This window comes from Lonchura striata, chromosome 10 (genome assembly GCF_050655825.1).
Source record: "Lonchura striata isolate lonStrDom1 chromosome 10, ASM5065582v1, whole genome shotgun sequence".
Lineage (NCBI taxonomy): Eukaryota > Metazoa > Chordata > Aves > Passeriformes > Estrildidae > Lonchura > Lonchura striata.
In genome coordinates this window covers 15,191,359-15,217,928 of record NC_140712.1, presented here as the reverse complement: position 1 = coordinate 15,217,928, position 26,570 = coordinate 15,191,359, and the positions used below count along the sequence as shown (strand labels likewise).

At 40.6% G+C, this 26,570-nt stretch overlaps 2 protein-coding genes across 9 annotated transcripts in view; one reads left to right on the top strand and one right to left on the bottom strand.

Annotated features, from left to right (window-relative positions):
* The window catches only part of LOC110474260 (GA binding protein transcription factor subunit beta 1), a 19,900-nt gene extending 17,950 nt beyond the window's left edge, over window positions 1-1,950 (bottom strand). Inside the window, exon 1 of one of the 5 annotated variants that reach the window (XM_021537536.4) lies at window positions 1,871-1,950. In XM_021537536.4, coding sequence (XP_021393211.1) covers window positions 1,871-1,873 — 3 coding nt within the window. In that variant the 5' untranslated portion in view covers window positions 1,874-1,950. Of the gene's footprint in view, window positions 1-1,526; window positions 1,741-1,870 lie in introns of those variants that run through there. The other 4 variants (XM_021537538.4, XM_021537540.4, XM_021537537.4 and 1 more) reach the window with 4 other exon arrangements.
* On the top strand, window positions 1,448-26,570 carry LOC146766536 (ubiquitin carboxyl-terminal hydrolase 8-like). 4 transcript variants are annotated; one of them, XM_085588815.1, is made up of 20 exons: window positions 1,448-1,553; window positions 9,974-10,144; window positions 10,760-10,904; window positions 11,380-11,465; window positions 13,996-14,140; window positions 14,778-14,835; window positions 15,372-15,516; window positions 15,797-15,959; window positions 17,244-17,388; window positions 17,581-17,774; window positions 18,903-19,520; window positions 20,763-20,852; window positions 21,515-21,595; window positions 21,971-22,233; window positions 22,850-23,062; window positions 23,513-23,723; window positions 24,061-24,297; window positions 24,768-24,910; window positions 25,277-25,409; window positions 25,627-26,570. In XM_085588815.1, exons 2-20 carry the CDS (start codon window positions 10,041-10,043, stop codon window positions 25,810-25,812), a joined length of 3,360 nt encoding a protein of 1,119 aa, XP_085444941.1. In that variant the 5' UTR covers window positions 1,448-1,553; window positions 9,974-10,040; the 3' UTR covers window positions 25,813-26,570. The 4 variants fall into 4 exon arrangements, with proteins under 4 accessions (XP_085444941.1, XP_085444942.1, XP_085444940.1 ...); XM_085588816.1 differs by lacking the exon at window positions 1,448-1,553 and adding an exon at window positions 5,358-5,461 and having other exon boundaries at window positions 20,766-20,852; XM_085588814.1 differs by lacking the exon at window positions 1,448-1,553 and adding an exon at window positions 5,358-5,461.

The following is a 26,570-nucleotide window of genomic DNA, read 5'->3' as shown; positions in this document are numbered from 1 at the left end:
GTAATATGACCTTCATGTCAGACATGCATCAGATGAAAATACCTGATCTGAGAAAAGCAAACATTGTTGCATAGCTTAGTGGCAAAGACAGCCAGGCCTGTTATTAATGCAGGTCTGTTCTCCTATTAGGCTCATACATTAACTTAAAAAAGCACCAATCAACAATGAACTCAACTCAAATAAAAAAAGGTTTTTCTACATCTTTTTTTATAAAGGAGAGCACAGATTTGTCCATGATCTGTAACATCTAAAGAGTGTTATGCAAAAAGGGTGAACCATTGACACCCAGATTTGGACTGTCACTGCCAACAAGCTACACAGTTTTCACAAATAAATTTGGCACTAGATACCAAAAACGTTAATTTGCAGCAGCTGTGATTGACATAAAGAATCCAAGGGCTTGTGATGCAGCTTTTGAACTGTACCACAGCCTCAGGAGACCATCTCAGGTTGATTAAGCTTGAAAATATCACCAAATAAAATTCATCCACCTCCTACCTACAACATCCATTTTACCATGAGGAATCTTCCTCGACAGTTTCTGTCTAAAAAAAAAAAAATCCAACTAGAAAACAAAGTGTTTTCAGCAAAGAAAGTAGGTCATGAACAAGTCTCTATTTAGAATATTCTGATCTGCCACATATACTCTTAACTTTACTCACATGGCACAGTTATGTTCCCCTACAAATATTTGTACTGCACACAAAATCCAGCCAACTGCACAGTCTTACTAATAATTCAGAAGTAACGAGTAAATTAAAATAGGCTGAAGAACTACAGGGTATGCATTCACAACTCTGAGCATATTTAACTCTACTATGAAGCATTCACCGTTAAATCAAAGCCACCTTAGCTAGCAGGTTAAAGGAAAATACACAAACGCCTTAAGAACTACCACAGGCGACTTCCTACAGGGGATTTCACCGACGTGCCACCAGCGTCCCACCAACGGAAACTACTTTGACTATTTGGGGAAATCAGAAAAAAACGACAATGCGCACTAACATATCGTATCCCACTTTTATGCTCCCATCATAGGCTTTATTAAGAGTGCAAAGCGAGAGTTACAGACTGCGGGCGAGGGGCACTGCGGAGGGGAAGCCGCTCCCTTCCCGCCCGAGCCGCCTCTCCCCAGGGCACCTTTGGCGCCAAGCTCGCGCACGCAGCCCCGCCGCCTCAGCAGCCCGGGCCGCGGCCCCGCCGGGCCCCCCGGCCCACGCGGGGCTCGGGACCGTGCCCACGCGGCCCACACCGCGCTGCCCGGCGGAGAAACCCGCGGGACGAGCCGAGCCCCGCTCTGCCCCTCAGCTGCCGGCTCCCTCGCCGGGCGCGTCGCGCTCGCCCGCGCCCCGCGGGCCGCCCAGGCCGCCGCCGCGGCCCAGCGCGCCGCCCGCGCCCCCCGCGCGGCGGGGTCCCCGGAAGGCCGGCCGGCCGCCCGCTCTCCCCGACAGGAAATCCTGGCTGGGCTGGGCGCTGCGGAGGGAGCCGCGGCGCCGGGTTCCGGGGGAAGTGGAATTATTTTTTACCAGCGAAGAGATCAACTTCCACATCCGGTAACAGGGCCCTATACAAAGGCGCAGACTGACCTGGAAAAGCTTGGCCGGCCCGGGGGGGGTGAGGGAGAGACGGGGCGCGGGGACGGGCCCTTACCGTGCTGCCGGCCCGGCCGCCGCCGCCGCCGCCGCACCGACCCGGGGCTCCGCAGGCCGACAGCCCCACACGAGAGTCCGCGCCGCGCCCGGCGGAGGGACACGGCGGGCGGAGGGGAGTGGCGCGGCTCCGCGCGGCTCTGCCCCGCCGCGGGCGCGCGGGCGGGCGCGAGGCGGCGCGGGGCGCCCCGGGCGGGCCCGGAGGGGCGCCCGGCACTTACCATGGGCGCGGGAATTACCTTATTAACACAGACATCGAGGGAAAAGGGGCGCGCGGAGGGATACGGCCTCAGCGCCGCGCAGCGCGCATGCGCGCCGCCGCGGGGAAAGGCGGGGAAGCGCGGGCTGGAGGGGCCCCGCCATGTTCCGTTCCGCTGCCCGCCCGGCGGGGGCAGGGCCGGCCCCGCGCTCTCGGCAGGCCCGGGTGGCCTCCCTAGAGGCAGCTTGTGGAATGAAGATAGGGGTCGCTATCACGGGTTACTCTGTGGCACAGAATGGTGGGGCTTGAGTTTCCCGCCTCTTGGCTGCGGGGCTCTGCTTGTGCTCCCACGTGAGGGTGTGCTGTCTGAGCATGGACTTCTCTGTCTTGCCTGTCTGCGGCAGGGCTTTAGAGATAACCACGGAACCAAATCGGTTGGAGAAGGCGTCAGAGATCATAAGAGTCCAGCGTGTGATTCCACACTATCGTGTCAGCTTAGAGCAATGGCACTGCGTGCCAGCTCTACACCCCCAGGGACGGACCGCCTCCCTGGGCATCTCATTCCAATGTCTAATCACCCTGTGAAGAAATTCTTAATGTCCAACCTAAACCTTCCTTGGTGGAACTCAAAACTATGTTCTCTTGTTCTTGCATAGGTAACCTGGGAGAGACAAATTCCTTCCCACGTAGCTACAACCTCTTATCTGGGAGTTGTAGAGGGTGATAAAGTCACCCCTGAGCCTCCTCCAGGCTGAACCCCCAGCTCCCTCAGCTGCTCCTCATAGGACTTGTGTTCCAGGTCCCTTACCAGCTTCATTGCCTTTCTCTGGACCTGCTCCAGCCCCAAAATGTCCTCCTTAAGGGTCTGAGAACTGGATGCAGTATTCAAGGTCTGGCCTCACCAGTTGCAAATCTGAGGAAGCTACACTTTGGGATCATAGAAATAGGACTTGACAGGATGACAGCTCCAAAATAGTCTTCAGATGTTGCTGCTCCTTCAGAGGGCTCTGGCCTTCAGTCCCAGGCTGGTACTGAACCTGACAGCCCAGGCCCTGAAACATTTTTCTCGTAGTTTTGTTTCAACAATCCAAAATAGTTGTGCTCACAATTTCCCCAAAGCTGCTCCAAGCCCTACATCTGCTACTGTGAAGCATGGATCTCATAATTCTCATCTTACAGGAAAACATACCAATGACAAAATTCCAGTCTGTTATTTTGGAGATTATAATACCCACTAGATAATTAGAGGAATACTTGTTATAACACAGTTTACAGAGCCATTATTATTTGCCTTTGACCTATCTAATGCAGCTTTGTACAAAATACCAATAACAAAATTCCAAGGTAACCGTTTCTTTCTGTCACCTGTGGACTGGTTTTTCTGGGCGTGCTGAGCCAAAAGGCGGCAGTATGGAACAATTCCAAATACCTCGGGGCTGCCACTGGTCACTCAGGTCATGGAAACCTTACATCCAACCTTCAGCACGTTCCTTGTTGGCAAGTGTCTGTGTCTCTCAACAAGGAATTAGCATGTCAGGTATGGCTTTTCATTTATGCAGTAGTGGTAGACACAAAAAATGTTACAGTGTGCTCACAGGCGTGTGCCAATAAAACAGGAAGACTGGTGTTAGCAGAAGTGCTACAGAAAAGCCAAAATTTCCATATTACTGACAATCTTTCATAAAGGTGAAGAATGCATTTGGTCCATTAGCACTGTATATCAATTTTCATTAATATGATCACAAAATAATCATGTCTAGTTTTTTTACAGGATTCACCAAAACATGTAAGAGAGAGACATTGTATGTTAGATGTAGGCAACTCAGAACACATTTCACATCTGTAAAGTATGGTTTCTACTTTACCCTGCTTTAGAAGATGGTACTCTTTTTTTTTTTTTAGCTAACTAATCTAAAAGCACACCAATTTCTACTAAAATTATTTTATTTATTTAGTACTGCTACACAAGAACATATGTGCTGATAGGAAAATGTGTTCTAACCTGAGGCAACCACAGCATGTTATAACATAATCAACATCATTAGCATGTTTTAACAAGCTCTGGAGTGGGGTAAAGCTAATTGCACAGGCAACTCCTCCCCAAACACTTTTCTAATATGGCTGGGGTTTGCCCATACAAGTAAAACCAAAGATTGTATCATGCAATTTTTTCATATAAGAGAAACAATAAAGAGGTTCTCTGAGTCCAGTTTGGACAGCAGTGAGTATGAGTGTCAACATTAATTTGTACACATCCCAAGCTCTGGTATCAGTGAACTTACCCCTTCCATCTTGTCATAACCTTCTGGCATCACTCACCCTGGCTAAAACACATAGAGCAGGTCTGAAAAAGGCACTTACAAGAGTGTGGTGTTATATTCAGTTCAGCTTAGAGTTGTTGGATTCTATTGACTTACTTTGTGTTCACTTTTCTGCACTATATAGAGGACATAGCACCATTCTCATTTCTCCCAGAACCTTTCACAGATGTGAGCACTCACACTGCAAACTACAGATGGATAAATTGTCTGAGCCTTTCATGTGCCCAGTGCCAACCAATGTTACTGTACCTCTAGGTGCTGTAATATAGTTCAGCTTCCTGGGCAAGGAATTAGAAGTATTTTAGAAGGCTACACAGGGACAGGCATCTCCATGTTTTCTAAACTTCCCTGTTTAGGCTCCATGGCCTCCCTGTTTTCTAAATCACTGATGGAAACTGCTCCAGCTCTCGAGAATTTCCACTGGCAAAACTGAGTACCAGGTTGAAATGTAGTTGTTGAATCCTCTCACCCTCCAACACAGTTAGGATGCAGGCAGGATTGTGGCAGCACAGGGCGTGGAGATGCTCTAAGATCCATTTGTCTAAGATCTCCACGGCATGACTCTACCAGCAAGTCCACACATAGCTGCCAACCCTGAGATACAATGCTTGTAGTAACAGAAGGTGCACAGAAAACACTCATCAACAAAAAACTTGGGAGTGTCCCCTATCAATCCAACTTTCTCTAAACTAAAAATAGGATATTTTTATAGAAGTGTCTCTCGTTCCCACACCAGATTGCACAGTGCAGCAGTTTAACAGCCTATACAAACGCTGGGATGTCCTACAGAATGGGACAGCCTCCAGAGCCCTCTCTTAGTGCCTTGGCCACAGTAACAAATCTAATTCCCGAGAGCCCTGTCGGGCGGGGCAGCAGCCCAGGGAGGCTGGCAGGGCACGGCAGGTAACCTCGCGCTCCCTGGGAGCGCTCTCCAGGGCCGGCGGGTGGTGTTGGGCGAGGTCACCGCGTCTCTCTGCCCTCACACCGCTCCCGGAGCCGCCCCAGCTCCGCGGCGGGTGCGGGTCCGCGTCCCCCGCCCGGCCCGGGGCTGCCGCGGCCCGCAGCGCCCGCGGGACGGCAGCAGGGCGAGCCGGCCCCGCCGCACGGATAGGGCCGTGGCAGTCCCCGCCCCCGCGGGGAGCGGAGGCCCGGCAGGAGGCAGGGAAGCGGGGAAGGAGGGACGCCGCCGAGTTCCGCCCTAGCAGCCATGGCCGCGTAGCGTCTCCTCGGCAGCCGCGCTCGGACATGGGCCTGCCCCGGGCCGGCGGGCGGAGCAGCGAGTCCCCGCGGCGGTGAGTGCGCGGCCGGGCGGCCCTGGCCCGGCGGGGAGCGAGGCCTGCGGGGCAGGGGGACTCCGGCAGTGACGGGAGGGGCGGGCGCCCTTGGAGGGATCCCCGGGCCCAGCCCCGCTGTGCGGGGGAGCGGCCCTCGAGGGGCTGCGGGGGCCGGGGGAGCCGGTCCGGGCCGCACGGGGAGAATCGGGCCTGGCCCGGCGGGGAGCCGGCGCTGTGACCTTGGGCAGCCCGCAGTCTCCCAGCCTTAGCCCGGCCAGGGTGAGGAGCGAGCCCGAGAGCGGCCGGAGGAAGGTGGCAGGGAAGCGGCGCCTCCCAGAGTGCCGCACTCCCGCGGCCGGCGAGCTGCGGTGTCATGGAGATCGCCACAGCCCGGCCGGGCCGCCGCAGCGCTGCTGACCGCCCGCTTAGAAACTTGGAGTTTTCTGCCTCTCTGCCACCTCCCCAGCCTCTTATCACCTCTGCTGTTTGCCTACGCCTTGCAAATGTTCATTTATCTAAATAACAAGCGGAACTATTTGTGGTGTTGCTTAGAATAACTTCCAAACTTCTTGCAGAAAATTCAGTGTATTTAAGAAACTTTATAGTGTCTTTCTTCCCCCTCGGTATCAGTGAAACTGTTGGATGGTTGCCTGTCAAAGGGTTTTCTCACTGTGTGGAGAGAGTCCATGCGAGGCTTGGCAGTGCAGGTTTCAGCAGGGTACGTGGCCGGAGAGAGACCCGTGGTGTGTTACTGCCCTGGTGACTGGTGGCAGTCAGAAGAATGGTGAAAGTTTTGGTAATCTGTGAGCATAATGAACTTGCCATAAGAAGCCCCAGTGGTTATAATCATCCTATGCACATTAGGTTACAGGACTAAGGTCTGTAGTACTAACAATAACAGAGCCTGGAAGAGAGCTAGAGGACTCACAGATGTAAATATGCGGATTGATTGTGTAGTTCAATAATTGAAAAATTCTCAGTCTCTAGACTCACACTGATAATCTTAACAAAACCAACTCTTGTGTACTAAGTGCAGACAGTAAAACTTAATTCTGAGAAAACTGAGTAACTTAATGCTCATGAGAAATCCATTTCTCATTTGTTCAAATGCTGGAGAGAAAAATAAGTGAATAATACTTTATTACATATCTGAATTGGTGATGCACATTACTTGTGTCAGTGTTTCACAATGTGTTCGTGTGTGCACTGCTTGCAGTGTAACTGCTTCAGTGCATCATTCTTTCTGTAGTCATTCCACTTAAAGCTTACTCATATCCTTAGTAAAACTGGCCTGATAATTAGATGTTGAAATACCTGTTACCAACAGGTATGTTTCCCTGTCAGGGTAAAACTATCCATTCTAAGTATGTCAAATGCCTATAATCATACAAGTATGGCTTCACTTATATTTTGGGATAGTGGCCTTGTTTTCAGCACTCGTAGGTATGAAAAAGGAGCCAGAGATAATACTCCAGGTGGGGGTAGAAAAGGTCTCAGGCTTTGGGTTTGATCTTAATTTTTAAGATAAAAGTTGACAAGCCTGGAATAAGTTGTTTCTTCTTCCTCACAGGATTGACTAATAGTAGATTTAGCTATTACAACTTCTTCAGTCCCTTGTAATCATGGTTTTGTGATCCAGCTTTCTTTGATGCTGATTAATTCCAGGCTGTATTTGTGCAGCTGGATTTTGCTGGATTCCTCCACTGAGACTAGGCCAGTTAGGAATCTGATATTTGCAAATACTGTGTTCAAAATCAGATGGCAGTAGTTATCAATGAAGGAGTTGATTTGGACTCTGAAATTATAGTCTTTCCAAAGCTTGCTCAAAAATGAAGGAGATAAACCATGTTCATTTGAGTATGAGGAAAAACTAAGGTAATGCACATCTTAAAATTTAGTAGAAGCTTAAAAAATTGTAAGGGTCCTTACAAGCTAAAACTGAGCAGTCAACAATGGTCAGTCTGTAGTAATTAAAATCCAGTTAGAGCATTTCTGATGCGTAAACCTGAAAATGTTACAGATCCAAAATTAAGATTCTGTGTAGAAAAATGTCTTAGAAACTGCAACTGAAATCTCATATTAACTTATGACATATGCTGTGTGTATTTCAATTAAGTGTGTGGTTGAGAATTTGATTTTTTAAAAAGTTTAGAAAATATTCCTTATCCATTCTTACTCATTTCACTGCAACATATTGTATGAATTGTGGTGCTGTGGGAGGTCAAAGGGTAATATAATACCTCATTAATCAGATACTGTGGTTAGAAGCTCATGCTTTAAAAAAGGTATAGAAATTTATTTTAATTGGAAAATAAAAGTTCAGCAGTGAATTTGCATGGCAGTTTAAAGACCTGCAGTTATAACTTAGGAATCATAGGAAAATGTGGAAAGACAATTTTTGTTTCAGGCCAAAGCTCAGAGGTGGCTTTTATTTACTAGTTCTGCATTTAGATGATGTTCCAGAAGATCTGCCCTTTTCAAGGTGTGTCAGCAACACTTGAGAATTTACTGACATCATTAAATAGTTCATCTTCCACATAATCTTGAGCTTTTTTGCTCATATGCACACAAAACTCTAATGCTATGTGCATATCTTATTCAGACTGCGTATTTAGTTACAATATTCTGTCAGAACACAACCAAATGCTGCCACTTAAGATTAAGAAAATACTGGTTACATAACAGAGCAAACATTGAAGATATATTTGGAAAGGACTTAAAGGCTTCAAAGGAAAATTCTATTTACGGTTCCATGGAGAGAAAAAAGCCAGGTAAAGACATGCTCTGAAGGTAGAATGAGACAAGCAATACTAAAATCTTAATAAGAATGAAGCTTCTCTTTATGAGGTTGCAAAAAGTATGTCTTTGTTTTAGGTTAAATGATTTTATACTGGAAAGGTCTTCTTTGGGGCAGGGAGTGTCTGTGTTGTGTTTCTACTGCATGCAGTTTTAATGATTTATCTGCCTTGTTTTATGCTCCTAATCTCCCTGAAAGTTACAATTGAATGTATGACGTATCATATAGAAAAGACAGTGTTTTAAGATGAGTGAGGTATGGGATATATTTTTATTTCTATGTATTAAAGATAGTATTTGGGGACTTCAGTACTTTATAGAATTATTTGGAAATTAGTCTACTAAGAGAGGTTTTTAAACAAATTTTTCAGTTGTAAAAAGCTGATACCGACTTATCAAAGAAACTAGCAAGTACAGCATCTGTGTTCAAGCAGTAAGTTATTTTGCTAGATATTGTTTAATCTGTCCTTGGCATACTAGACCTTAAACCAAAGGTTTGTGTTAACTTTATGTCTTTGTTTGATAACCAGTTCATAGACCAACAATAGTCAAGCTAGCAATACTCTGCAGTAATACTTCAAGGAGTACAACAGTGATGAGCCTTGGGAAGGGATCCCATTCCCACCTTAGCTTCTCATTCTTGACTGCACATGCCAACTCCTGCCCTTGCACAAGGTGTGTGTAGCCTTTCTGCTTCTTCAGTAGGGTGAATTGGCTCAGTAAGAGGTTGGAGAAGTACCAGACCAGCATGAGAAAGAGGGAGGGAAATTGGGACTAGCTCATTGAGTGGCAATCAGCTACTGATCAATTTGGTCAGGTGAAACTTCCCTCTGAGGTCACCATCTGGTTTTCTTGGTCGCACTTGATGCTGATCACATTGAGAGTGAAAGAAAAATGCTCTACCTTTATCTTGTCAAAAGCCACGTGGCCTTTCTCTACTAGGAAATAACTTATTTGCTGATATAATTTGAGTGTCTGTCTTCTAAAGAGTCCCCTTTAAGTCTCTCAATATCACTCACATATTAATGTCTTACCTCATGCTGGTGAGGGAGCTCAGTTCCTCCCCTGCTGCCCCTAAGGCTAAAATGGCTCACTGTGTACTGGATGCAAAGAGTTTTAGTTAGACAGTCTGCAGGAGACTTCAGGGACTTCCCTATCTCAGATAACATGATGTAACAGTCCCTTGTGACCAAATCTACTTAAGTATTTCATGGCTACCTGGAGAGCACTTTCAAATGAAAGTAAACTGTCAATGACACCAAGGAGTTGAAGACCTACAGAATGTCCAAGACATTTCAGTAGACTTTAATGGTAGCAGCATTCCTGTTCTCAGCTTATCTCTTAGCAAGACATTAGAAGTCATTTTTCAAAGGGGGTAGTGTGCATTTGCAGAGTACAGAGGAGTCAGCTATTTTTTGATAGTATACTTGCTGGCATTTCAGTGGTATAAATTTGCTGGATATGACGATTTTGAACATTCATGAGTCAGCTTTTTTTTTTTTTCTGTTAGCACCTTATTGCTGGACATTCTTGATCAATTACCTGAAGTGATTTCAAATAATTCTGTTACTTTGGGAGGATTAATTTATGCTATTAATTGTTCAGACACTCTGTTTGCTAGCTCATGTAAGGTGAGATAAATAAGGTAATAAACCTACACAGGTAACTATAACTACTGTACTAAAAGTAGTTGGAATATAATTTGGCTCTTCCTACCCTCTTTTCCTCCTCCAGAAAAATATTGATAAAGACTTTTAAGAAGCTGTAACATCCTAGAAGGGACATAAGTAACAATATTAACATGCCTGCTGTGGCGTCTGTACCTAAGGAGCTATACCTCTCTACTTCATTGAAAGATCTCAACAAGAAGACAGAAGTAAAACCTGAAAAGACCAGTACAAAAAGGTACATATAATTTACTTTGAATTAGTACTTAAAATACAAAATTTGTTGTGGATCTAAATTTCTTTCATTATTTCTGCTAGATACAAAATCTTCAATATAGCTCTCTACTGTCACATTGGTTATACTTACAGCCTTCAGAAGGTCACATGGCATACTGCCAAAGCATGACTTGGACAGAGCACAATGCCCATGAAAATCTGCATACTTAGAGGAAAGGCTACATGAATGCAAATCTGTAAAAATTATAAAACTTTTAGCAAGTGTCTTTGCCTCTAGCATTTTTAGACAATCGATGATTTAACTTTGTCTTACTATGACTTAGTTTTACCTAGAAAAAATGTTATTCTTAGAAGGAAGAGTATCTTTTCCCATATCTCACTATGGTATTTAATTATGGAATACTTTAATTAAGTCTGGTAAACAAACTAGCAAAGATAAACATTATTTGGAGGAACATGATTGCAATTCATATTTAATGAAAGCTTTGTATTAAGGTGGTAAAATCAAATGCGTAATATATGGGTGAAGTCTGTAAACACTTAAGATGGTATCTTGTAATGAAAAGGTGTTTGGGGACAAGTCAACAAATCTGTGCTCTACTCTTTTTGGTTTCAGTTATGTGCAGAGTGCCCTTAAGATTTTCAAGGCTGCAGAGGAAAGCAGACTGGACGGAGATGAAGAAAAAGCTTACATCCTCTATATGAAATATGTGGCTGTTTATAACCTTATTAGAAAGAGACCTGATTTTAAGCAGCAGCAGGTATAAAAGCTTTCTGACTGATCTCTTCTGCATTGGTCAAAGAATGAGAAGTACAGAGAATTACACTAATGCACATTCAAAGGATCACACTGATATTAAACTCTCACTTATGGTGCTATTTTTTCTTTCTTGTTTTTCGACAAGTCTGGTGTTAATTTTTTTTCAGTTTTGTTTTTATATATGAACTATACAAATTGTCAGACCTGTCAATATTTTTTCATGGAAAGGTATTCTCATAATTTTTACCAGTCAGACTTTTTTGGTGAAGTTGCCTTGTCTAGCAAGTTATTAATTTATTAGTGCCATAAAACAAAACTCATAACTGAATGGAAAATATTTTGATTCAAACCAGTTGTGTTTTTTGGCATTAATATCATTATAATATCAACTCTCCATACATTAGTGACTCTTGACATGTATAGGAGTAGGCATTGTTAAACTGTATATTTATATGATATGATGCTTGTCATTTTAGGATTATTTTCATTCAATTCTGGGACCTACAAATTTAAAAAAAGCTCTTGATGAAGCTGAAATACTGTCAGACAGCCTTAAACTCAGGTATGTAACACAGTTGATGGCTAAGACATTGTTCCTTATACCTCAAGCCTTTAGCTGTGCCAAGTGCAGATTTTCATGCCATTTAGTAGAAAGCAATTGCACTTGAGTAAACCTGAAACTCTTGAGAGCTTAAATTTATTTCCAGAAGTCTTTCACTAGAGACAATTTTCACTGCCATACACTCCAATAACTTGTTATTTTGTACACTGTCTGCTGACTCCTAGTAACTTTGGTTTGTTGACAGTGTCTCCTAGCTTTGTTAACTAATAAATAGAAACAACAAGGTCTGAAGAACATATACAGGGGAGATGATCAAGAGCAATTTCCTCCTCAACCTTTTAATCATCTTAGCACAAATATATTAATGAATATTCCTAATAATCAGATATGCTAAAAGTCTCCCTAGTCTGGATGTAGTTTACACTAAGAAGTGCCAAGTTTTGATTCTTTAGCCACACCTTTCCTCTGCCATTTGTGTATGGAATGCACAGTTCTGCCAGTTAGTAAATGAGCAGATGCTAATGGACTTTTGGGTACCTGATTGACAGCTGTCAAGTTACATCTTTGTGCCATAAGCCATGAAACTGTGTTAGTAAGAAGCTGTAAGGTAGGGTCTATCTTTAGGTGATTTAGCACAGGAGTTCTTATTTCCAGCCTTCTCTGCTTCATGCATCCTTAGCGATTTTTTCTCACTCTTTTAACTCTCTCTGCAGCTGGGCACATTTCCCTTCACAAGTGTCATGTCCCACCCCCCTCCTCCCAAGTATTCTCGTGAAAGTGTATTTTATGCCCTCCAAAGTGCTAAATCTGTAAAGTTAATTTAGGTGAACTGTGAGTGTAGCTACATATATGTGAAGAGTGACTTCGCAAAGATTTCATGACACTGTGTATGAAACAATCTTTAGATTTTTTTTGTTTAGGTGAGTCTTAAATACAGCTACAAATTCACTCTAAGAGTAAACATCGATAGAATCAGAGAAAACTAAAATGTAGAGACATGTTTAAATAACTTATGTCTTTTTATGAAAGGAACAGTTTTGAAGTTGGCACAGTAACTTTTAACTACTCTGGTAAAATGTGTAAATATTTAAAGGCAACAAATGAAACATGACTCCTGTGTAACTACAGAAGTAGTTGCAAGGAAATTATTTGTATAATTTCTTCCCCAGGCAGTAGGCCAGCAAATAGTTTGAATGTTAATTGTTAACTAAAAGTAGAGCTGCTGAAACTTGTATAGGAGCAGGAATGCTTACATGAATGACCAACTATGTGCTTTAGAAGTATAAATAGTAAATAGGAAATTGATGGGTAAATATTTCATACTGACCAAATTAAAATCTGAAATATGCTTCAGTGTCATAACTCCAAGTGGTAACAAAATGCTCAGTTCTAACTTACAATGCCTGTACCAAATCAAGAAACCTGTTTAAAAATAAAATTACAGACTTCTTGCCTCTTTCCTCTTAGTGGGCAATTAGTGCAGTAGACTTGGAGGTGGAATTTGATTGAATGATCTAGGTTATTAACACAGTACTTCTGAACTGAAATACAGCTGTATTGTCATTGTTATTTTAACCCTAATCATACAACATCTGGTCAAAATGAGCATTTAATAACACAGTTCTGAGTTCATGTTCTACTTCTTGGTTCAGTCATCCAAATTGTTAGGACAAACATTCTTTTTTTTGTTTTATGATACTAGTAACCCTTAAACTTCTCAGTTGTATTAAATGTCAGTGAATACTATTGAACAATGATGTGACTGTACAAACCTCCAGTGGGTGATCTGAAGACTGTAGTTTGGAGATCACTGGCTTACAATACCATGATTGTCCTTTCAGTGGTGAAAGGCTGGGAGGGTAATTTTCAAATCTGAGGCTTTATGAAAAGGACAGCTGTATGCAAGACCTCATCTCCCAAAACTCCTGAGTGAACAGTTCTTGCATTGGCTTCCCTGTAGGCCCAGTGTTTGAAACAGGCACCAGGCACACAGGTGGGCACATCACAGAGTCAGCTTACATTCTGAAGGTGATTACTGTATAAGTAGTTCTGATCCAACATCCCAGGAAAATCAAATTTAGGTAACCGAGCTAACTTACTCTTCACTGGCTCTGTTGCAAATGAACTAAAATACCTGGGATGAATGTTACAATATATTGGAGTTTACTTGTAAATCACCAGTACCTACCCTTTTCTGTAGAAAGTGAGAAGCATTCAGATATACTGTAGCTAAGCTTGACCTCAGGTGTAAAGGAAAAAATAGCTTTACAATCAGTGGCAATGTAACAGGATTCAAACCAAGATTTAACAGTAAGGAAACCAACCCAAAAGTGGGAAAAATAAGACCACATAGTTAGGAAGCAGAATGGAGTTTTTTTGGAATACAAAACCTGACAATACTTGTAACTTTTTAAAATTCTAAATACTTCCTTTAAAGTTTTTAACTGAAGACTTAGTGATTTTGGTATTAATAATCCAATGGTAGGCAAAACCACAATATTGAAAAAAAGGCACTTTTTTCCCCTAATAGATATGAGGAAGCTGAAGTTCGGAAAAAACTTGAAGAGAGGGACAGACAAGAACTGCAAAAAAAGCAAGATGCAAAAGATGATGGAAAGAGCTCAGCCAAAAACTCCTCAGAAAGTGCTGTAGATTCCAAAGGAAAAAGCCAAAGGGTAAGTGAAGATGTTTACAAACTCGTAATTCAATCTGAATGTATCGTTTCAATCTAGAATTTGGTCTCTATTTCTACTAGTAGGTATTTCAAGTTCAGAATCAAGGTGGGTTTTTTTTTATTAATTTACACTCTCCATAACCTTTTTTGACATTTCTTTGGAATACTTCAAGTCCTAGCAGCCTCCAGGCCTTGTATAACATAGACTGAGCTTTATGGTTAAGTCAAATTCTGTTTTATGCTAAAATTAGTGCGAGAATCACATCAAGAAACCCAATGGTGACAAACTGATATTAAGGATAACATGTCTCCATTTTAGGGGAAGGTTGACTTTCTAGCAGTAGTGTGGAAACACTAATTAACACTTCATTCGTGACAAATACTTCAAGAATTTCTTCTGGTAGATGATGGTGTCCTAGGCTGTATTACCTTTTTAACTGTTTTCTGTCTAGGCAGGGCAGCAGCCTCAGTATCTTTTCAGTACATTTGTCAGCACATCTTCAGAAACAGCTCCCCTGTGCTGTTTGTTCCTGTGGCCTGTCTGACAAGTTTCCTTCAGGCTCTGTGAGAATCATTCTCTGTTGGCCGCCTTAGTTCTGAGTGTTACATGCTAAACTTTTTTTTTTCCCTTTATACAGATTAATGGTGAGACAAAGCATTCACTGGAAAGAAAAGATCAGTCTGATAGCCTGAGTGGTAAGAGATGCAATGCTCACACAAATGTGAAAAAGGTTTCTGTATGACTGTGCACTAATCACTTCTCAGCTGCAGTCCTTCTCAGGAGTTATTTCACTGTTAAAATATTTTGATGAAATTCTAGTATCCTGCATTTCAGTTATAACAAATCAGTAATTAAGTAAGCTCTGTATTAAAGCCTTCATTACTTCTCATAGAGATCTGTAGTTAGTTTTTCAACTGTTCGGTAATTAAAGTTGAACTAGTCCTGAAGTGATCAGGTTAGAAAGAAAAACAGCTGTACTGCTGATAGGCAAGGATGAAGTTAAACTTATCACTGAACTATTCAGTGGTAAGTTCAGGTCAGGTACTGATCCCTACAGCAGTGGGAGCAAAAGGTCCACACTGTAATGTCTCACCTCCATGACTCTGTGGGACTTATTAGTTCTGTTTCATCTGTTTGTAGTCTTGATTGCACCACTCAGATACCATAGCCATTCCTAGCCATCTTCATTTATAATGTAGTTTCTTACATGTAATTGCTTCTCTCTTTCAAGGAGCAGTCACACCTGAGAAACTGTTTGCAATGATGTCAGACAAAAATATTGAATTGCTTATAATGGATGCTCGAAGATCAAAGGATTATCAGGAATCTTGTATTCCAAAATCCATCAGCGTCCCAGAAGAAGCTATCCATCCTGGGTAAGACATGATGTTCAATGAGAGTGAAATATTTAATTTTCTAAAAAAAATACATGCATTTTTTACAATACATTACAATACATGCTTGTATACCTAGTGTCAGAATCCCTGCTGTGTACCAGTGGGCAAGATGTATCTGCACAGCTCTATTCTTCCATGCACTGACTTCAACACAATGCATATTTATTTAATCCAAGCACATAAATATCTATGCATTATATATTGTTGGACAAAATGTTACTTGTGCATGACTCTTTAAATGCATGTTAATGCATTTCAGAGATACTGCTTATCTGATTGAAGCTAGACTCCCAGAGGAGTCTAGGGATCCATGGAAGAGGAGAGGACAGTTCCATTATGTTATACTGCTAGATTGGTTTAGTTCTGCTGAAGACTTAAAGTTGGGAACAACTCTACAGAGCCTGAAAGATGCACTTTTTAAGGTTGGCAAATTTAATCTTCTAATTCATCTTTATTGTAAATAAGGTCTTGAAGCATTTACATGATGTGCATATGGAGGCTTTGCTGACAGTTGAGTTTTCAAAGCTTGCTTGTTTTGATAGCAGAAGTATAGTTTGAAGTTTCACACTATACTCTAGCAGAGGACGGTATCATTTATTAAACAGGTAAACAGGAGAATGTTTCAACTCACTTCCTCACCAAGGAGCTCATCAACTTAGAGTTCTCTGCTGACAGTTATTTGGAAAAGTACTTTTAGTCTTGTTTCCCAGGAACAGTCACCCTCTCTCCTGTATTAGCAACAGTAATTCCTTATCCCTGGAAACTGGTTGGCCACCTACTTTGCAGTCCTATCAGCTAGGTAGTTCCTACAGTGGAGGGGCTGCAGTGAAGGAAGCTCCAGAAATATTTTCAACACCGTTAACTTTTCTGCATTTTTGAATAAAACTTTTAGGCAAACATTAATTTAAATTTGAGTTTCATCAGTGCAGGAAGCTTATAGACTCCACAGTGAGCAGATGCCCAACATTTTCAAGTCAAACTCTCTGTGGCTGTGTTGTCCCTTCTCTGTACAGTGGTGGCTCTTGTGAAAGATTGCAAATCTTTCTGTTACCTTGACATTCAGGACTGGGGTTCAGAGATAGTTCAGCAGTTCTCCCTCTTGATTGTTTTACAGACTGTTCTCTAAACTGTGTCTTGTTCATCTAATAATACCGAGGAGGGTAGTCTGAACCCTGAACTCTCAAGGGGTTTCAGAAAGTCAATGTTATGCTTTCTAAATCACTAATCCCTCAGCAAACATACCAGATAAGAAACTGAAGCAAATACTGTAATAAAAATACTTTTCTGTGTGGAGGATTGTTATGTGAAGTAGCAGTAAGTGGTTCTTTCTGTACTGGAAATATTCACACCCTGTTGTAGGCAGAGCCAGGAACTTAACTGTGCTGTGCATTCTCTAAACAGAAAGGATCCCTATTTTTGAAACCTCTAATTCTTGTTTAAAAATTTAAAAATCAATCTCTCAATTTAATGACTAGGCATAGGAATTTCAACAACATTATTAAGTGTGGAGTTGTGTTATTATAAGTTTTATTATATAATGGCTTGCTCCTCTGTACCCCCATGTTCTATTTGGTTTATCCCTGGTTTTCCCGCCCTACCCCACGTGTCAATCCTCCCCTGAGGTGTCTAGCCAAGCGCGGCAATTAAGCTGTAAAAGTTCATTTCTATTTTTAAATCAATTAACATTAAACTATTTTTCCATACAGTGGGAAAGCAAAACCATCCTGCAGAATGAACCTTTAATTCTAGAGGGAGGTTATGAAAACTGGCTCCTTTGTTTTCCCCAGTATACAACAAATGCTAGAGTAACTCCACCCCAGCATGGCAGGACTGAAGCAGTGACTGTTTCTTGTAAGTATAAAGGATAACACCCCACCAAGCAGTTGTAGTTACTGGATGAGTCTTTCATTCATTCAGATGTATTTAGGAAAGTCTTGTTCTAGCTAAAAACTAAATTTTGAGTTGGAATGAGGGGTTTATTTTACTTTTGTGGTTTTGTTTTGAGAATTATCTTATGGTTCCCTCCTGTCCCCTCTCCTGCAGTGGATTTTACATATCCATCTCTGGAAGAGCCTGCTCCTATGCCACCTGTTGTTGCTGAAAATGAAGAAATGGGAGATAATTTGGAAGAGAGACTAAAATCACTTAACAGGCCAAACGTACAGGATGCTGCTGTTCCAAAAGCTGACAGTTCCTTTGTAGTTAATCCCATGTCAATTACAAGAAGTATCCCTGAGGTAAGCTTTTTGACCTGTTCCTTTTTTTCAGGTAGTGTATATGATTAATGTGTTAGAGACCCACCACACCCAGAACTCTAAATGCACAAGTAAACATACTCGATACTTTTATTTAAGCCTTACAATGAGTATATTGCTACAGAGACTCTCGGTGATCTGTGAAGCTGTGGTAACTGATCTACAGAATTCTATGAAACTAAATACACTTAACAGAATAGCCGAACTGTTCATAAATGTTTTTATGTGAGCATGGGAGAAATTAAAGGTCAGCAATTGATCGCTAATTCAGAAAGTTCATAAGTAGTCTTTCTACTTAAAGCACATATGATGAAATACAGAGAGGACAGTTAAACCATGGCTTACCTTGGCTATTCCACTGGTCTGATTTCCAGCCACTGTATCTTCATTCAAATAATAAAACATTTAGGTGTTTTGTCTCTCTGGGCCCAGTAGTGAAAGTATATGAATTTGTTTCTTCCTTTCTTGTGAATAAGACTTTACAAAGCAGAGTTCTTACAGTAAATTAATTCTTTCTTTAGGAGACAAGGCTAAAAGCTCTTCATTTACAACCTTCTATATGCAGTCTTGAATATAGATTTCATTCAAGAGACCCTATACTGTAAAATTTAGAGACCTTATTTCTGTTTGTCCCTGAACCAGATGAGCTTTTATTTATTCAGAACAGTCACTCCAGCATCAAAAACAACCTTCTGGCAAACAGCTAACTCCTAAGCCATTCCTAAATACCCCTTCCCATCAAGCAGATCTGCCTTAAACATGTGCTTTGTCACATGATTGAGAGAGCCAAGCCCAAATTAGGCTGCCTGATTGCCCTAAAATGTTCACCTTTGAAAGCTCAGAAATAGAGCACTGTGGTAATTAGTGCATAATGCTGTCCTTATGATTCTTTAGCACTTATTAGTTCACACCTGGAATGAATACCTAATTTTACTAACAAGCAATTTGAAAGAGAAGATTTAATGAAATTGAAAGATCTCTCTCCGGCAGAAGTCATCTTGATGTCATCTTTATTCTCTTACAAATCTCACTTAGGAAGAGCTTAGTAAAGAGAGTAGTAATAGCTGTAGTGAATTGTCCTACACTCTGTGTTCTCTGCCTGTGTTACAGGTCGATCGTTCTAAAAAGCCTTCACTAAAAATCCTTGGTGATAACAGAGCAAAACCTCCAAGTACAATCAGTGACAGCCACTCTGGTGAGAGTGGAAGAATAGTTCCAGACCGCTCCACAAAGCCCATGCATGATGGAAGGAGCACTCTGACAGAAGAAGAAAAAAGTCGGGTCCATGCGGAAACCGCTGCTTTGTTAGAGAAAAACAGACGGGAAAAGGAACTGCGGGAGAGGCAACAACAGGAACAGAAAGAGAGGCTCAAGAGAGAAAAAGAAGAACAAGAACTAAAAGAAAAGGAACAGGAACAAAAGGCAAAAGATGAACAGAAGGAAAAGGAACGCAAAGAAAAGCTACACCAATCAAAAGAGGACAGAGAGCAGAAGGAGAGGGATGAACAAATAAAAAGAGAGCAGGAGGAAAAGGAACAAGAAAGAGGACACAGAGAAACAGTAGAAGCAAAAAAGCAAAATAAAAATGAACCAGAAAACATTGGTGCAAAAAGAATTGAGGTTGACAAAATACCCATGGAAGAAAGAGAAAAGGGATCTCGAACACCAGAAACACAGAAACGAGCACTGGGTGATGCATCTCAGACCTTTGTGACTGTTCCAGGCAAGGTTAGTGAAAAAGAAAAATCACCATCAAATGTGATATGCACTTAAATAATTCTGAATAGTCTAGTTTTAATCTAGCAATTTGAAATACATAATTGGATGTTTATTTAGACCACATTTTACATAAAAGTAGAGGAGAGAGTTAAAACCAAGACACAAATAGATTTTTTTTCCCAAGACAAGCTTACTTCTTTCTTGTAGGTGGGCAGCATGAAATCCCCATAATAATAAAATAATAAATAATAAAATAAATAATAAAATTTCCCACTCACATGGAGCTAGAAGGGATGATGGTTCTTAGACTGCAACCCTCTGTTTCAGAAATAGAAGCCTGGTGGTATTTTATCTCTTGTACCAGCTTGGTACTGTACTATGTACTTACAACACGATGGTGTCATAAGGAACCCTTTAGTGCCCCCAGGTGTAGAAACACTGACAGAACAGGATTTTGTTACCTGCCACAGGAAGCAAAGCAACATCCTCATCTAGGATTTTTGCTGAAAATAGTCCGGTTCCGAACTTTGGCGGGGAGGGAAGAGTGTCACAGTTCTTTCTTTCCTCATTCTTGAAAAAAATTGCAAAATTTCTCAATGTACGAATCATCTGATCATAAAATAGGAGCCACTTGCAAAGCTAACAATCAAACAGATGTCTTTAAAACCATTTCTCAAGAACTTGAATTAGGATATTTTTCTCTGCTTCTGTAATTGCAGTTTGATTTGATCATATTCTGATGTTTGTTTAATCCAAATGCACAAGAAAGCAAAAATAAATCTTCCTGTGCAAATTTAGCACAGTCATTCATGAGCTTTTGACTGACAGAGCAACTTCACATAATCCCAAAATGATGGCCTGTGATCAATCAAATTCATGTTGGCTTCACAGTTTGCCTTTTCCATGGAGAGGTTTGATAAGTGATGAGTGAAAGGGAAAAAAACCTGAAGTTTAACAATAAATTATAAACCCCACAAATTTTAGGGTAGAAAGTAGTGTAGGTGGAACTTCTGTACTTTATTTCTGAACAGAACAAACAGTATTATAGAACTAGCAGTAATACAACATTCAGTTTCAAAACCTATTCCAGTAAATTGCCTATAGTATGTAGAAAGAATAAAAATTACCTGCTTTAACCACTTTGTTGTGGTACATGCATTTAACAATCAAAAAAGAAAGTATAACTCTGCTTTATCAGCATTCTTTACATGCCAGATTAAAATTAAAGCCTTGTTTCAAAATCTTTTGCAGCAGATGGGGGTTAAAGGACAACCAGACAGTGAAGCTCAAAAGCCAGGACCCCTTAGAGAGGATTCTGAACAAGATACTGAAAGACTTAAAGTAAATACAAATGTATTGTATGTAGCCAAAATAATCAAGCACAGATGCTTTATGATTATTATATTATGTTAAACTCAATTTCATTTCAATTTTTAAAGCCATCATCTTAAGAAAAGACTATGCCATGTTCACAGTGTTTGTTTCCTTTTTTTCATTTGTCATATTCATATGAAAAATACTTGAAACTTCCATTAGAAGTCTTGATGCATTTCTGGTGGCATGGACAAGCATTCTCCATGCATTTGTCATCTCATGCATACACCTTCAAGTGCTACTTACAAGAGGGAAAAAAGCTCAACCCTATGTGTTTAACAGAAGCACATACTCCTACCATTTCCTGATTCCTCAGGGAAAAAATTGAGTTTCATGACTTTCATGAGACTAAGTGGTTGGTTTTTTTTTGTTGTTTTTTTTTTTTTTTTTTTTTTTTTTTTTTGTTCTGGAATGTGTCAACAAATGTTTTGTTTAGATTCCAATATTTTTGTTTAGATTGAGCAATAGAAAGTACCAAATTACCATTACAATACATTTTATTTCTATCTGTAATCAAGGATTTATTGTACTGTTTGCACTGAATCATGTAACTCCATAGAGAAGTCACAGGCAGCTTGTTGCTCTGCACAGATAACTCTACATACCTTACTTTTCTTTTTGTTTATTAGTCCCAGCGGGAGCCATTAATAAGAGCACGAAGTGAGGAAATGGGAAGGATAGTCCCAGGGCTGCCTGCAGGTTGGGTAAAGGTAACTCTTCTCCTGAAATTAAAATCAAACTGTTTGTGTAGTTTTGTCCTGTATTTCAGTGTCTTACTTCTATGTTAGATCTTGTTTCTTCTTTTTTTTTTTTACTCCTCTTTAACTTACATGCAGTTACTTTCTGAATTTTAATATTATTTGTAAAGGAACTAGGACATTTCATCTGCTAGTCCTGATTTTTGCTGTTTAATAGGCATTTTGGTGAAAGTTCTCCCTTCTACTAAATTTAATCCATTGAATGTTGAGGCTAGTCACAACTTAATATCCCAGTGTCTGGAAAACTCATGCTGTTCTTACAGTAATAGGTAAGTTAATGATGGATTTTCACTTGGGTTTGAAACTATTTATTTTTTTCCCCCCAAGTTCCTGGATGACATCACTGGAACCTATCGTTACTACCACTCACCAACAAACACTGTTCAGATGTACCCACCAGAAATGGCTCCTCCAGCCACTCCTCCATCAACCCCTCCCAGTCGGAAAGCCAAGCCAAAGGTGACTGCTGAGCGGGAGAGAGAGCACTCCAAGCTGAAGCGCTCCTACTCGTCCCCAGATATAACCCAAGCCATTCAGGAGGAAGACAAGAAAAGAGTTCCTGTAACTCCTGCAGTCAATCGTGACAATAAGTATGTTTGTTTGATAAGTTAGATCACAACCCAGGCAGTATGGCAGCACAAAGGACTTTCTTTGTGTTTAACTGACTGAAATTCATTGCTATTTTCTAAGTGGGTTTGAAAGGATGCAAGAGTAATAGACTGAAATTTCATTGCTAGAAGTTCAACGTATAGAGCAGTTCTCTTTGAGAAATCAATATAATAGTTATGTATTAGCAGGAATTTCAGAGTTCACAGTCTATTAATTCGATGACAGTTTTGCTCTTTAAGTTCTGTTATTTGTATTAACATAGTAAAAGACTATCTTCTGACAGTTTGTGAAATGCAAGTGTTCAGATTTTAAACTGTATTAAACAGCCAATTCTTCATCTGTGAATTAAAGAAATAAAGGAAAAAAAATATAAATCTCCCAAGTGATGGTGCCTAAAAGTCAGCCTCATTATATGAGGCCAGTGTATATGGATTTCTCACTGTTGCATTGGCTGGTTTTGAATATCCTAAATTACGCTATTTGGTGCCAGAATGGTCCAAGCCCTGTGGGTGGTGGGGTGAGGTGTGGTGTCTTTTGGTTTATGTGAACAACTTTGTGAAATCTGAGACTCCTAAACAAATAATTTCTTGCTTATAGACCTACCTGTTACACTAAAGCAGAAATTTCCAGGCTCTCTGCATCGCAGATTCGAAATCTTAATCCTGTGTTTGGGGGATCAGGACCAGCTCTGACAGGACTTCGGAATCTAGGGAACACTTGCTACATGAATTCCATATTACAGTGTCTGTGCAATGCACCTCACCTGGCTGAGTATTTCAACAGAAACTTGTATCAAGCTGATATTAACAGGTGACAATCTCTCATCTGCCTTTATACTTGCCAATTCAAGAAGATCACTTAGTGGGGCTGTTTGTTTTTTTAAGTAGGAGGCAAACGGTAACTTTTAGGCACCTTGACATTTTCAAAATTCATGTGTGTCACTAAATAGGTTTTACTGGACAGTGATAATTAAATTATGGTCATCATGTTCATAAAATACATGTGTACTAGAGTCTCTTAAAACTAAACTGAATATTTAAATAGTTCACAAAACATGCTGAAAACAGCTGTACCTTCTGTCCAGAATATGGAACCAAATTACAGGGCTGAAATATATAAAATTTAACTCAGTCTAACAGCCAGTTTTCCTTTGTCTAAAGAAATTATTTTAAAATTGGGATCATGTCTTGAATTAAAAATATTAATACTAAAACCCAGTTATTTGAATGGCTCAGATTGGTTTTGTCTCTTATTTTATAGGTCAAATTTCTTGGGGCATAAAGGTGAAGTGGCTGAAGAGTTTGGTGTAATAATGAAAGCTTTATGGGCAGGACAGTATAAATATATCAGTCCAAAAGACTTCAAAATTACAATTGGGAAGATTAATGACCAATTTTCAGGATACAGCCAACAGGACTCCCAAGAATTGCTTCTCTTTCTAATGGATGGCTTGCATGAAGACCTAAATAAAGTAAGCAATACACTTAAAACAAATTATATATCTGTTGGATGATCAAGAGAAATAAGTTTTTAAAACACTTTCTTATTCCATAAGATAATTATATTACTGCAACCTTGTATAGAACAAAATATGATTATTCAGAATTAAAGTAGGAATTCTGAAGTAGTAGGTATAAGGTAGTGGAGGGAGTCACAGAAGAAGCCTCACTAGACAAGAACTGGATGGCTACAGTGATATGTTTAAATATTCTTGTGAATATTCAATCATATGTTTGTATTACAGATGAGACTTCTTACTTATGTATATGTTAATATATTGCTGTGGTATTTAAACTTCTGCTATCCAGGCTGACAACAGGAAAAGATACAAGGAAGAAAATAACGATCACCTTGATGACTCGAGTGCAGCAGAAATAGCCTGGCACAAACACAAACAGCTCAACGAGTCCATCATCGTGGCACTCTTCCAAGGCCAGTTCAAATCCACCGTGCAGTGTCTGACGTGTCACAAGAGGTCCCGAACCTTCGAGGCTTTCATGTATCTGTCATTGCCACTTGCATCCTCCAGCAAATGCACTCTGCAGGTATGGGGACCTGGAGAGAAACAGCTCCAGGAGTGCACATTCCTCTGGCACTTCATTATGATGCTGCTTCTGCTCACCCTCTGCTTGAAGGGGTTGGTCAGAATTCTGCTTAATTGCATTGACCTGAAACATGAACAGATCTGAATCTGCATTTTTTAAAGTTCTTCTAAAGTTTAAAGAAATAGGTTATCCCTTAAATACTGAAGATGCAATAGCAGCATGTATATTACTTGCTTTGGTAGGTCACAATGTAAGTATTCTGTGTTTTTAAACAAAACATTGTATATTTTGAAGGATGCTAGTTAATATCTGCAGTAAATCTTGCTTCCACATATAGATTTAAGTCACTTTTCCTCACTGAGATGTAGGATGCAGGTAACTGATGCAAGTTAACAACCAAATGGGAAATAAACATTTTTGTTATGTTTCCATAAATGCCTACCATTTGCAATCTCTCTATTTTGTTTTAGGAATGCCTTAGATTGTTCTCCAAAGAAGAAAAGCTCACTGATAACAATAGATTTTACTGTAGCCATTGCAAAACTCGAAGGGATTCTTTGAAAAAAATAGAAATTTGGAAATTACCACCTGTTCTTCTTGTGCACTTGAAACGGTAAGGAAATGGTGATTGGTGAATATTAATTAGGATGAAATGATCAGGCTTTGATGGAACTGGATTGTTCCACTGCAGTAGATGAGCATTTTTACTTAGAGAAGGTCACAGATACATTACTAATTGTAATGTTGCAAGAATTTGATTTTTATCTGATGGTCCTTTTATAAGGCTGTAATTCCCAAGGCACTCTCACAAGTGACCTATTGTTATTTTTGCTAAGAAATACACAAGCAAACATTAACAGGACTGGGAGCTTCAGTTGAGATCACATCATGGTTAAATCAGGGAAAACAAACATGCTTAATACAATGGAATAGCTTGTGAACAACCTGCAGCTTTTCATTATGCTTTTTAATTCTTTAGATTTTCCTATGATGGAAGATGGAAACAAAAGCTTCAAACTTCAGTAGATTTTCCACTGGAAACTCTTGACCTCTCTCAGTATGTTATTGGTCCAAAGACTTCCTTGAAGAGATACAATCTGTTCTCAGTATCGGTGAGTAACAGTGTCACATTTCAAAATCCAGCTGCACTTTATGCAGGACTCAGGGTGGCCTGTGTGATTCAGCCAGGCTGCATTGTAGTTGCAGAGTAAGTTGCATTCTCAAAAGAACAATTGGGATTTAGTAAAAATTTCAAGTTCTAGATTATTTCCATAACCAGGGAAGAAATGGCAGCTTTGAAGGCCACTAATCCTTGCCTTACGTTCACAGAATCATTACGGTGGGCTGGACGGGGGGCACTACACAGCCTACTGCAAAAATGCTTCAAAACAGCGCTGGTTTAAGTTTGATGACCATGAAGTGTCTGAGATCTCGGCGTCCTCGGTGAAGTCCTCAGCTGCTTACATTCTCTTTTATACTTCCTATGAACAGCGAGCAGTAGATATGGCCACGTAAAGGAATGTGGCTTAAGGAAACTGGTTTTCTTTCTTCAAGAGCAGAGTAGGCCTGGGAATGCATATAAATATGCAAAAGTACAGCAGACATAGTCACTGGAGGAGTGGGAGGAGCAGGGCTGCCAGCAGGGCTCACTGGGGCCATAGCAGTGCTTAACAGTCAGACTGATGGTAACGCTTGTGGTCATACTGCCATCCGTGAAACCATTTATGAGCATTACTTGCATTACTGTTTATTTTAAAAAGAACTATATTTTTAGTCTGCTCCAAAATTAAATTCTAGCTTAGTCATCTGAAATCTATTAACAAGTAGTTTAAAATGTCTTAAACTCCCAAGGCATATCTTGGTTTCATTTTTTCTTTCACTGTTAATGGCCTTTTCACATTTCTAACCTTAAGCTTAACTCTACTGTGAATACTCTAGAACGATGTAAACAGTTAGGAATGTAAGTGTATATATTGATTGCATACTTGCACATCAGAATTATGTATATAATAAAATGTTGTCTTTTTTGTGAGAATCTCTAAAACTCAGAGGATTGCATTTATTTGCCAGCTCTAAGTAATTGCAACACTACTTAATAAAAAAAGCAGAGCTGTATCATTTTTTCTGTTAGCTTTTGTCAATATTTGTGCACTTCAGAGTTATTCTAAACAAACAAGATTTTCCTTTTTAATTTTTTAATATAAATTTTCATGTACACATGCATTAAAGACCTTAATGAAGAAATTATTTAAAAATATATCCTGTTAAATGTA